The following is a 13,259-nucleotide window of genomic DNA, read 5'->3' on the forward strand; positions in this document are numbered from 1 at the left end:
TCGCACTTCCATAGGAAGCGATCGTCACTGATATTGCATGATTTAACACTGCACTGCATTTTTACCGGTCGCGCGCGATGTTTGTAAACAGCAAAGAAGGAAAAAAAAAATAATTTAAAATAACTACGGAGCGCTTAAAAATGCGTCTACACCCGACGACTGACTCAACTGGAAAAAAAAACTGGAATATCAGGTCCGTCACACTCGGCCCCAGATTGGGTACCACTTCTAGTATTGCATTTGGTCCTTCGGTAGTGCAAAAGGTACCCAAGTTTGACAGATTGCAGTACACTTTTCACGACATTCTAGATTACCTTATCAGCCATAAAATTTTGGGCAACTGCAAGGGACATGGAGGTCTTTAATGTGTCTTTGGTTCTATAGTTTGGTCAATTGTGCATTACTCAGCAATTGAAGTTTATGCTCTGGGGCAGTACAAAATTAGCCGCAATAGCCGGTAGCTTCTGCTTCTTCTTATTGGCGTTACGTTCCAACTGGGACAGAGCCTGCTTCTCTACTTAGTGCTCAATGAGCACCTCCACAATTATTAACTGAGAGCTTTCTTTGCCAGAGTTGCCATTGTTGCATCGTGTGGCAGGTACGAACATACTCTATGCCCAGGGAAGTCAAGGAAATTTTCATAACGAAAAGATCCTGGACCGACCAGGAATTGAATCACCTCCAGCATGGCTTTACTTTGTAGTCGCGGACTCTAACCACTCGGTTAGGGAAGGCCCAAGGTAGCTAGTTGAGTCATAACAATATTTTATGAATAATAATGACACGAAAATTGCTTCGTAATGCCTTACAGCGCTTGAGCCTTTGAAAAAATAATCAATTGTGAAATGCTTTGGCGACCTATAAGTGCAATGTTGCATTGAAAACATTTGAACATGCATAACGGAATGCCTGCCTAAAAGAATACCTAATTAATCTATTGGAAATTAGTGTTTTCATTGGTTACACTTCCAAAAGGACGTAACTCCAAATTTCGTCTATCTTCTCATTCAAAACTACTCTCAGTTGTTACAAATAACTATATAAACCAACTTTGATTCAAATTTTAATGTTATATCTATTGTGATAATCACGGCCAATAAAAACTCGTTTAAATATCTCAGATTTTCTTAGAATTAGTGGACTTACACATTCAAAAAGGCGTAACTTCAAAACGGGCCCTACGATTTTTTTAAAATTTTGCCCAGACATGCAGCTTGGCTATAGAAATCGACTGGTGAGCACAGATTTGATGGAGATTTTTTTCTGATAATAACGGTCATGGGAGCACCGTGTCAGTCAGTTAGGTCGGTGTCATCGAGAGTAAGGGTATGCGATATGCATTTTTTCCGGTTGGGTGATAAAACGTTGAATTATAAAATGCCAAAACATTGAAGAACCAACACATCGAAAGGACAGAATTGGAAGGAAACGAAAATCTCTTGAAAGAATGATTCTCTTCCAAAAGAATTCATGGCTCACCATGTAACAAACGTTTTTCATATCATATAAACATATGGGAAAAGCAATCTGGAAAATATTTCCGAATCCATATTGAAAATTGACTGCTTTCGATGTTTTGTCCTTTTGACAGAACTATAGCTGCATCTGGGCCTTGTAAATTTCATTCCCTGGAATGCTTATAGCGTTATTTCTTCTCCTTTTAGACATTACGTCCTCACTGGGACAGAGCCTGCTTCTCAGCTTAGTGTTCAATGAGCACTTCCACAGTTATGGGGCTCTGCACAAGCATCTTTCTCTCTCTTTCACCCCTTCCCAAAATTTGTAAACAACAAGGCCAGTAAACGTCAAAAGCCCATGCAAAATGAAAACAGTGAATGAAACCCCCTCCCCCTAAGGAAAAACTGCTATATCGCAGTGGCAAATGCATTACTTTTATAGTTTTTGGTGTCAAAGTGTTATTTACTTAGTTGGTCATGCTCTGCATGGAACATTCTCATGCCAGGTAGCTTCTAAAAAGAGTATAAGACGTATTCAGTAAATGGTCCAAATCTTGAAGTTTCAAAACAAACCGGCAATATGCCCCTCCCGTAGATGAAGTTCCGTAGCGTTGTAGAAATGTTTCAAAGAAGAATTCCACCACTTGCTAAGCTTAAAAGGGTCCATTAGCAGTCGTCTTCCAGTAAAAGTTTTTGTAATAAGTACAGTATTAAAGAATGGGCTTCATTTACATCGAGGCTTGTCTATAGGACCCAAAATTTTACGCCAAAAAGCTGATTTTCGATATTTTTGGTATTTCTATTGGTTGTTCATACTTCCCAAAGATATTATGTATATGCGCAACATCATTTTTTTCGCGAATATTTAAGATATGTTATTATATTTACGTGTTAAAGAAGCCTAAATCCCTTGAAAATGAAGTGTGGCGTATTGCCCGGTTGGGGTGCATTATACCAATTTACCCTATAGGCCTGAGTGAAAGAAAAATAACTTGAACTCTAATCGCTCAGCGAATATTTATCGAATTTATTTTTTTTGTCAGTGTACCCGTACACATACTTAGTTTCTAAGAGTGGTCAATGGATTTCGGGAATGTTCCTGTGGCCAGAGTTATTCCGGTAGATCACTGGGTCAGATCGGGTAAGTAAAGTGCTGTGTTTCTGTGCCCCGCGTTTGAGAAACGATTGAATTGGATAACCATGTGTCCCGCGTTTTTTTGGCAATACTTGAGCGTGGTGCAATTTTGATCTTAACATAAACTCAAAGCTGAAATTTAAAAGCAACGTTACAGATTATTTGGGGATGATAGAATCTTGCTGGCGCATTAGCTCATTTTCTCGCAAAACCACGATGGGAACAGCTATTACACTTTCATTCACTTAGTTTTCAATCATTGTTATTTTTTCACATAAATACTTGGCCGAGGACCGTGAATGAGCTAGAACGGAATCGAATTGCAACGGCACTAGTCAAATAATCGTGCACTTCTTGAACAAATCATTGTTCAACACAAGACTGATCGAAAAAAACATAACATTGTAAAATTAATGCATTGGTTTGGCGGAAGGTGCTCTTTGCGACTTGCTCTTTAAAACGGTAAACGAATATTTAACAGCATTAGGTCAGATTTTTTAACTCCCCTCGCGTTTGAAAGCAGACTTGTCTGTGACTGACGCTGTCATCAAAATCTACGATCATATTAATTTACGTTTCAAAAAACATGAAATCACGCGAAACAATCCAAAATGGCCAATCTTCAGATCGCTAGTTCGAGAAAATTCGGTGTGAATATTGTTCACAACATTTTCAATTCATATTTCTCTTGAATCCAGAAAAAATATACTATATTGAACTACGAAAAATATAAGATTTGGTGATTAGTACATTTTTGACTTTTAACTAGGCATTGGCCTTTTTTATTGGCAAACTAGATTTTTGTTAGCGTGCATTGGCCCAAGGTTCCTTTTTGTTCGAATGAAAAAGAGTGGGTCGTAGACTAAATCAATTGTCTGCGTACATGGAGCCATAATTCAACAAATCAACCTAACTTTGACCTATTTTCACACAATTCGGCTCTTCTGTAGGATAACCCAAATTTGACTTAACTGGCATACAGTAGGGTGCCGTTGTCATTAGTGGACTACCTAAGCTATAAAAAAAGACATCAACAGAAAGATTTCAACCTTTACTATATGGGAAAAAATATAAAAAGAGAGATAAAATTATTTGATGAGCACAAAGGGTTGCGCTAGTGCTCCAGTACTAGACGTTCTACAATGATACATCTTCTCAAGAATCTGATAAAAAAATACTTCTGAACGAAAACAATAAATTATTTAGCTGAGAAGATTTCAGCGGAAAAAACCTTCAAGAAATTTTTCAAACATATGTCCAGTACGGAGATTCAAAATTCAAAAAGTTTGAAAATCCAATCTCCCATATCTTTCTTATTATCCTTACCATAAAATAATGTGCTGTGAAATTTCCAGCTTTTACGGTGGTGATTTGAAGGTGGCCCAAAGACAATGTAGATTTATATGCAAATTTCTATGGAGGAGTTTTAAATGATGTTCTAAACACGTTAGTACTGTAATGTTAGTACAAGCTAATCATCCCATAATAAAAATTCATTCTTTAAACCTTTGAGCTAATTTTGTTTGGATTTTTTGTAGATTTTTTACAGGGCTGTAATCTCATATGAAGCTTACTAATAGCAAACGAGATCATTAATTTCTCTTCCCCTATGTGTCGGATTGAATTGCTCTCTTCAGCAAATATCTTTATTATAGTTTGCAAAATGAGTTTTCACCATAGGATGATAAGTTTAAACTTACATTCCAGTACCAACGTGTTTGGAACATTTTTCAAAATTTCTCCATAGTAATTACCATACAAACCTACATCGTATGCTATGTCCCAACCAGCAGATAATGAAAATTCAATTTACCTCGGATTTTTTTCTACTAGAGTTTAGTATTTGGGGTATATTTTCATAATCGGAATTAAAGCCCATCGGTAAAATTTTTATGTTTTCCTATTTTTAGTTATTTTTTGACGTTGGATAACGTCTTACGGCAACATATGGGGGTACAATTCAGAAAAACGAAAAATTGAGCATGTAACGAAAAATGGTCAGGTTTTGACCGCTAATAACTCAGTCATTTATCGATAGATTTTCAATATTTATCCATGAATCGATTGGAAATTTATCTACGCGTCGATCCAAATGGAGGACACTATTGATTATTAGCAACAAACTATTGAAATATCGTAAAATGTTGACCCCTTTCTTATCTAACCAATCACGTTCAAGCACATTTTTCGGTTCCGCTTCCCACTATAAAAGCGCACCGCACCCTGCTTCTTCCCTCATTCTTCTTTTTGCCGTCAGACTGTGAACACGGTCGGCAAGCAAATTTCGAGAGTCATTCGCGTCCTCAGTTCAGTTTTCAATAGGACGCGAATACAACACGCATTAGAACCGAAGAACCACGCATTTCGGAGCCGCAGCAACTGAAGCCGCTCATTTGAGTGCACCAGTCAGCATAATCGTTTTCGGCCAGAAATCGTCGCTACCAGCCAGTGCTCCGCTGTCATTGCCATGCGGGAAGCTAGCGTGGTCATTCTGGTTCATTAGATCGAGCGGCACAGCCGTCACCGTCCGTGTAATATTCCCTAATTTGTACGAGATGGCTGAAGAAAATCGACCAAAGCCGCTTGTTGAAGCGCACATCGTCATCCGCACCGCAAATCTCATCGGGCGAGGAGGATTGCAACCAGTGCGCCGTCAAAGTGTGTCTGTCTTATGCAAATTCAACAATTCAATCGGCACTTTTCAGAGCCAACAAATGTGTTTTAAAGAGTTGATTGTGTAATATTCTTTAATTTGTTAGAGATGGCTGAAGAAAATCGACCAAAGCCGCCAAAATGTGTCCGTGTTACGCAAATTCAACAATTCAATCGGCCCTTTTCAGAGCCAACAAATGTGTTTTAAAGAGTTGATTGTGTAATATTCCCTAATTTGTTCGAGATGGCTGAATAAAATCGACGAAAGCCGCTTGTTTTGAAGCGCACATCGTCATCCGCACCGCAAATCTCAACAGGCGAGGAGGATTGAAACCAGTGCGCCGTCAAAATGTGTCCGTGTTACGCAAATTCAACAACTCAATCGGCCCTTTTGAGAGCCAACAAATGTGTTTTAAAGAGTTATTTGTATAATATTCCCTAATGTGTTTACCACATACTTGCTATAATCTCTTAATTCATCTCATTCCATCATACAATAATTGATTAATTGACAATACGGCAATTTGAGGCTGTTTCCGAGGACGCAGCGTAGTTAACGTCATGCAATCGGGTCTTGTACACAGCCCCCTTTGATATAAATTGTATGGCGCGTGAGAAATCTGAAACCCCCTCCCCCCATGAACCTTTATGTAATAAATGGATGGCCCCTAAGGATATTATTTCCATCTATTAAATGTAAGGACTAAAGAATAAGATTATCTCTGGGATTATTCATAAGGAACGGTCGCATTTCCCAAGTGATCCATTTCATTCATAATTTTCTTGTCACGCAGTCATGATCATTGATTAGTTGCGAGTTTGGTGATGCATTCCCTATTACGGACATCATTTTCATACTACAAACAGATCACCCAAAACTCTTTCTCTGTTTATTTGGAGAGCAAAAGTTACCGCCCATGCTTCTTCTTCCATCGACCGGTTCTGTCGGTGTTGAAGTGTTAACCGAACCAACCAAATAATAACACTCAATATCCATAATAGATCAGAATTGACATGCAACAAATAGTTTGAAAATTGATTAGATTTTTAGATTTCTAGGTAAATCTTTCATAAGTTCGTGACGGTCCTAAATCAGGAAATAGAAGAAGCTAACGTTATCCAACGTCAACTTGGCGGTCGTATCTCGGAAACAACCTCTTACATTTTAATTTTTTTTTTTTCATATACAGCCCATGAAAACCACGTTTTCCTAGGTTATACAAAATGTATGAAAAAATATCGCCAATTAAATATTTTAAAACCTTTCGATCATGACCAAATACTGATCTCTAGCGGGAAAAAAATCAGAGGTACCTTCGATCTTCATAATTTGTTGGTATAGACATAGACGTGTATCGTCTTTGAGCCACCTTTAAATCGCCACCTAGAAAGCAGAAAATTTTACAGAACTCTATTTTATGGCAAGGATGGTAAGAAAGATATGAGAGATTAGATTTTTAATTTTTTTTTGAATTTTGAACCGCCCTTATGTCTAGCAGGCGAATTCCTGCGAACAATTTATTTGAAGAGAAGAAATTCCATTATTCACTATCAAGAAAATTGTTTTTTCTCTGAAGAAATCGCGCTTCGCGATTCGCCCACAGGAGTACCTAGAATGAAGTTGCAGCAGAATCTGCAAAGTTCTCGTGAATAAATATTTCGAAAATATGTTGGTGTTCAAGCTCTGCAAGCAGCTTTGAACATTCTAAATAACTTTTCTATAAGGCTTGTTAGCAACCAGACTATAGCTTTTAAAATATTACCAAAAACTATTTAAAAATCTCGTTCAAATTTTCGTTTTTTGTTTCTTTTCAAGGATAACTGCTATGAATATCTTTAAAAATCTAATTTAAATTTCTGATGAATACTTTTGTGAATAATTGGCTAAAAAACTCCCCAGAAACTTTTAGAGGATCTCACCAAGGAACTGGTGAAATATATCAATATGTTAGCCCTAACAATGCTAAGCCTTTTTTACGTGTGTCGCTAGAAAAGATATTAATTTTGTATTCCGGCTTACATTGAAACTTTGGCTTGTAGCTTCATATAAGCAGAATTACATTAGAATTATTTTATCAATAATATTGTAGATTAAATAGTCGTTTTTTTAACATTGAAAATATAACTCCACTAACAATGAATTCTTGCAATACAAGCGACTTAGAAATTCCTGTCATTTATTCATCAATACAAAAATAACACTTATTGGAAAAAGGGGGGTCTTGAGAAGTCTTCACGGCCTAGGGGCCCGAGGACCATCGGCTGAGAAACCCTGATCTAGAGGATGTTATTGTTCTGATATAGATCAGTATTCAAAGGAATCAATGCAGCGACTAGGAAACCATCACCAATATTCATGAAAACTTGAGCTGTGCTACGAACTTCTATTAGAACATTACTAACAAACGGAGTTGAACTAACAATTTAATCTCAACTGAAAATTATTTTATAATGTTAGTCGAGATACGATTCATGAGGGTTTTTAAAATACCCTTCAGTAGACGTTTCAAATGCAGTGAATTTCTTCGTTATTATTTGGTCCTTTTCTCGCGTAATGACGAAGTAGGAAATTTGCATTGCGCAAATTCAATGCAGAGAAAAACGGGGCTATAATTGTATGTATTTCAAACAAATTAAAAGTTATTCAGCAATACCATGCTCAGGGTCATTGGTTGTAATCCCGCTAGTTGAGGGCCTTTTCGAGTCGATTATTTCCTTCACTTCTCGATAATCAAATGCAAAAGCGATCAATTGGTTTAAAACTTTATTACTGTGGGAATGCTTATTAGAACACTAAACTGGATGAAGACGGATCTGGTGTAGTGGTTAGAACACACGCCTTTTCCGCCGAGGACTTGGGATCGATTCCCATCCCCGAAATAGTAACTTATGACTTAACAACTTCTTCGGAAGGGAAGTAAAGCCGTTGTATTCGAAACGACTGACGGGAGCAACTGAAATTATTTTCAGTGTTAAAATAGTGGATGAGAACAGATGCAAAAAATAGCAAGATATTTGTTTAAGCTGTTTGAAGAGTTGCTAGTTATTTTGTTGAATTTCAAAAGGAGACGAGTGCTCACAAAATTGCTATGCGAAAAAAATCAGAATATCACTGTTATGTGTTGAACTTGTTTAGTTTGACGCTAATTATTTCCATTATACTTAGGAACATTTTTATGGAAGAACATAAATCGCTACAAAAGATAAATTGCATTTAGCTTACAGAATCTACGCGAATCAGTTGCTCGAAATTAGTAGAAATATCGCATCCCCCTACACCTGGTTGACTGATGTCAGTTCGGTTACTCAGTAGGTATCGTCGGAGAGCCGTGTGCCGGTGTGCGACGACATGTGAATCGCATTCACGAACATCACCGGCGAGGGATGCAAAGGACTGGAAGCCGGCTTTGTTGATTGTTATTAGCGGTGCCGTAGAATTTGAGCGTGATAGAATGAAAGAGAGAGAGATAGCTTGGGTGTGCGACCGGGACAGCACGAAAAACATGGTCTGCCACTTGTATTTCGCATATATTTTAGATTTATAATGCCGCTTGATCGTGTCCGGATCCGCGTGACACAAAACTCCACCCCCGAGACCTAGGGGACCAGGACTCGGGTTTGCGTGTGGGAGGCGGGTGGATTGGGCTTCCTTCGTCGGTTCCTTGCTGCTTCCCTTGTCCAAGGGGGATGGATGGGGTGGCTCGTCTCGTTTGTTGTCGCACTCGGGGGGCGAGCACTCCAGTTCCTCCAGTCAGTCTCAGTCAGAACCGTCGACAGTCGTTCGAGAGCAGCGCGCGTATTACACACGGGTTGGTGTTCTGTTGGTGGAGAAGAAGTGTGGTGGCGATTCAGGGGTGCTATTTCCGGAGTGAATTGGCTGAGGTGGGAGGGGGAGCCTGTGCGTAGCATCTTTGGGGGCACATTCCTGCAAGCATGACCCGACATTGTTGGGGGGAGATGGCTCGTGCGCAGTTCTCCGGGAGACCCCTGGGTCGCCGCCTCTGCCGTTGGACGAGATGGAGCCGTGCGTGAGCAACAGTTCCTTACCGGAAGCACAGTTAATCAGTCGAGTTTTCTGGACTACTACAGCTCCGCAGGATTAACACAAAAGCTAGCAATTGTGTGAAAGTGATCTGGAATAGTTCTGATTGATAGTGAGCCTAACGCGTTCAACGGTCCCAAGGGAGAATATCTGGCTAACTGCGAGTTTTGGAAGCTTCCTAGTGTCCTGTACAGATGCGCTGAGAAGGTTCCAAATATAGATGTTGAGGTCATGAATCAGATCGGCTTTGTGATTTGTCGGAAGTTCGATTGGAAGTCGACTTCTTTGCACTAATCGCTAAGTCGAACTCCGTTGAGAAGCCTGAGCGAAGGGCTAATCAGGTTTCGTGTGCTTCTTCCACTCGTGTATATCTAATTTCTTAGTGAGTCCAGCAAAACGTAAGATCTCAATCTAATCGGGAACAGTGATTAGTGATCAGTGGAAAATTTTCCGCAGAAAACTGAGCCGTATTGTGCGCTACTTGCCTTCTTTTGACCTTTCGGGAAGTAATAAATACGATTACCTGCTTTCTGCTTGAGTGTGGCGAAACGAAACGCAGTGACAGCTCGTGGCCAGCAGCGTGCCTCTGAGTAGGACGAAGACACAGTGAATTTTAGCTACGGTTGTTCCTCCGCTGCGTCGGTTTTTCCTAACAAATAGTGGGAGGAGGTCAATTCGCGTTGGTGAAGTGTGAGTTATCGCGAGTGCATTTTGGACCACAATGTCAGGCCTATCGCTACAGGAGCGTCGCTTTGTGGAATCCTCGCCGGTGGCAGTAACGAGCCTGGGGCCCGTAAATCGCTAGATTCGCCTCGAAGGTGAAAAAACTTGCCCCGGTCAGTTATAAAGTGTCCTGCCGCGTTTGTACCAACCAACTACTGTTAGGTTCCGTTCGTTCCCAGTGGCTAAGTGTGCGGGTGGAATCAGAAGAAGAAAAAGAACTTTCTAGTCAATTTACGACCACCCGGGCCAATATTACAGAAATGGGTACAGAAACGGCCTGCGGCAGTTACTACGACGAACAGCAAGCCGGCAGTGGTCCTGCAATGACCAATTACTATCAAATGAACGATGGCGGTGGTGGTGGAGGTGGAAGAGGTGATGGCAGCACCGGCCCCAACAATACAACCAATGAAAGTCTCCACGGATCCAACAATCAACCCGACGACGAAATAGCTCAAAGCGTCGGCAACTCAGATGATCCCGGTGAATCTGAACTCGATCTACGTAGCCAGGATCAACAAAGATCCATCCACAACGACCCTCCCAGAAACCCCCCTGTCAACGTTTCCAACCCTTGGTCCATCTCCCAGCAAATCCAGAACCACATCTCCAACAATCCCAGCAACTCCCATCCCTCTCGCCTAGAGCGATCCAACTCCCTGGCCAGCAATTGGACCTTCCCGTCCTACCAAAGGCTCTACAACGAGAACCACTACGGCATCGCCATCGCAGCAGCCGTTCAACATCAACTCCCCGGTACATCCCAGCCTCAAAGCAACCACCAGCCCCACCACCCGAATCCTTCGCAACACCATCAACAGTCCCATCAACAGCAGCAGCAGCAGCAGAATCAACAACATCCCAATCACCACCAGCAGCTTCAACAGCCGCAACATCAACATCCCGGCCTTCTAATGTCCACCGGCGGTGGCGGAGGAGCAGTTCCTCAAAGCCATCCGCACCTATCCAAGCGATACTACTACCCGGCGGCTACAGGTTAGTGCGTTACTCGATGTTACAGTTCAACTTCTCCCAAGCGATCGCAGCGCCTGAAGGTAAATCTCGATCATCTGATCCGAATGCGGTTCCACCACCATCATCATCTGGCAGTGATGGTGGTGTTGGTGTGATTAGACGCGCGATTGCTCGGCTGCACTCTCGCACGGGTTCATCCTCGTGCGCTTGCGGCTCGGCCGTGTACTTGACAAATTGCAAACATTCAAAATGATCAAATAAAAAGGGATGACGCGACGCGAACGGAAACTCGGTAGTAATTGTCGGTATGCATAGGTACTAAGTGATGCTACTAGCGGTCGGTGGTGATAAAAACGGCTAGACAGGCGATCGTCGTGTAATTCTCGGGATGATTGCTGATTGCCGGGAGGATCGGTGTATGCGTTATGTTTAGGTTTTGGTTGTATGGAAGTGATCCCGGGGGTCACTTTGGGGATGATTTGTGATGTGAAAGGCAGTTTTGTGCGGAAACATGATGGGATGGATCATGATAAATGAGTTGCTGTAATCTGCATTTTAATAAGAATACTCTTGGAGGAATCCAACGGCTCAATTACGATTTCAGTTTTATTACAGTGTACAAGCTGTTTTTGCCACTATATCTTTAAATCTCATCCCATAACATAATAATTTGATCAATTCCATATTTTTTTTTTGATAAGGCTCCATTAAGGTAAAAAATCCAACTCTTTGAGAGGGTGTTACAACTTTTTTCTGAAACGGTTTCTGGACTTTTTTCATTTTGAACATATATAGGGTTAAAAATTCTTAAAAGCATAAAGTATTGATCTACCAGCAGTTTGCATTCCAACAATATCAATAAGACGGTTTGAGATTAGACTTAGTTTGATCTCAGAGGTTTTTTCGATTTCTTGATAATACAAATAAATAGGGTCCTTATTAAGCCCTTTCCCAATTATAGTACCAAATGCTTAAGTTCAGGCTAAAACACATGTTTATTCACTTTTAATTTGTTTCATTGGTTTTAGTCCAAATAACATAGTCATTCTGTTTTTCGAGATTTTTGCGCCCCTTGGTTTAAATTAAAATTTTGGGTGTATTTTATTTTCCGTATCCATTTAAAAAAATAGGACAATTCCGCACCTGCATCAACCGTTTGTTCATAGAAAATGTGTTTATTTTATCTGAAATTAATTTAATTTATTCGATATATACATTCAACCGTTACAACACGTTACGCACCGAAATTGAAACCGTCAGAATTTTTTAAATGTAAACAAAAACTTTTTTCAAAATTTTGAACTAAAAGCGTAGAATTTAAGGTACCGCGGGGCAAGTGGGAACGAAAAAAACGATAGTTCAAACAAATTGTTCAATAAAATTTTCAAATGTCAGTATTTTTCAAATCCAACAACACAATCACGTTTTGGTAACATATTTGCTGGTGTGTGCATGAAACTAATCGAATAATTTCGAAATTGTGAAAACCTTGGAAGAAAGTATTAGAATGAGCCAATAGACGCAGTTACCTCGCTAAGCGGGGCAAGTGGGACACATCCAGTTTCATGCGTCAATCCACATCAGTAAGTCAACCATTACAATAAATAGGATTGTTAAGTCATAAATTTTCAATTTTAAGTACATATTTGATGTACATAAGGGATCAACCAACGTTTAGGAAGAAACCCTTTATTTAATAGTATGTCACCTCACATTTAATATTAACTGAAAATTCCTCAATAAAAGCGTAGAGAGGAATTAAACATGTTCAAAATATATCATTTATAAGTTGTTAATTAAAATGTAGCACATAAACAATCAATAATTGACGAAATTATAAATATGTTTTGTTATTATTTATACGCATGGCAGAAAACCACCTTATGGGATGGAATTGTTTTCCATCACTACTTAATTTGGTAGAAATAACAAATAAAGTTCAAATAACATAGAAAAGTAATCGTTCACATGATGCATTTCAAATTTCAGCTGTATGTTTGTTCAATTTTGAAGTCGTATTTCAAAAAAAAAAATAAAAAATAAAGAATAATAACACTTTTCTTCTCCCTCTTATGCAATTACGTAATTTGAGGTTGATCTTTTTTGATAAAAATTATTTGTTTGAATGTTTTAGTGCTAATCTCTAGCAAAATGTATGAAACGTGTACGAAAAGTTTTGATTCTGGTTTTTGTTTTGATAGGTCCCACTTACCCCAGGTACAAATATATTTTGGGGTAAGATAGACCATCGAAAATTTCATATGAAATGAAAACA

The 13,259-nt window shown here is 39.6% G+C and overlaps 1 protein-coding gene across 6 annotated transcripts in view; it reads left to right on the forward strand.

The window, feature by feature from the left end:
• The window catches only part of LOC5566219 (hepatic leukemia factor), a 536,770-nt gene that overhangs the window by 300,182 nt on the left and 223,329 nt on the right, over positions 1–13,259 (forward strand). For 2 of the 6 annotated variants that reach the window (XM_021841173.1, XM_021841172.1), the window contains exon 1: positions 9,670–11,005. The exons of 2 other annotated variants lie outside the window; for them this stretch is intronic. In XM_021841173.1, the coding sequence (XP_021696865.1) occupies positions 10,270–11,005 (736 nt within the window). In that variant the 5' untranslated portion in view covers positions 9,670–10,269. Of the gene's footprint in view, positions 1–8,963; positions 9,054–9,116; positions 9,399–9,669; positions 11,006–13,259 lie in introns of those variants that run through there. 2 more of the 6 variants (XM_021841171.1, XM_021841170.1) reach the window with 2 other exon arrangements.

The sequence above is a fragment of the Aedes aegypti genome, chromosome 2, assembly GCF_002204515.2.
Source record: "Aedes aegypti strain LVP_AGWG chromosome 2, AaegL5.0 Primary Assembly, whole genome shotgun sequence".
In the NCBI taxonomy this organism is placed as follows: domain Eukaryota; kingdom Metazoa; phylum Arthropoda; class Insecta; order Diptera; family Culicidae; genus Aedes; species Aedes aegypti.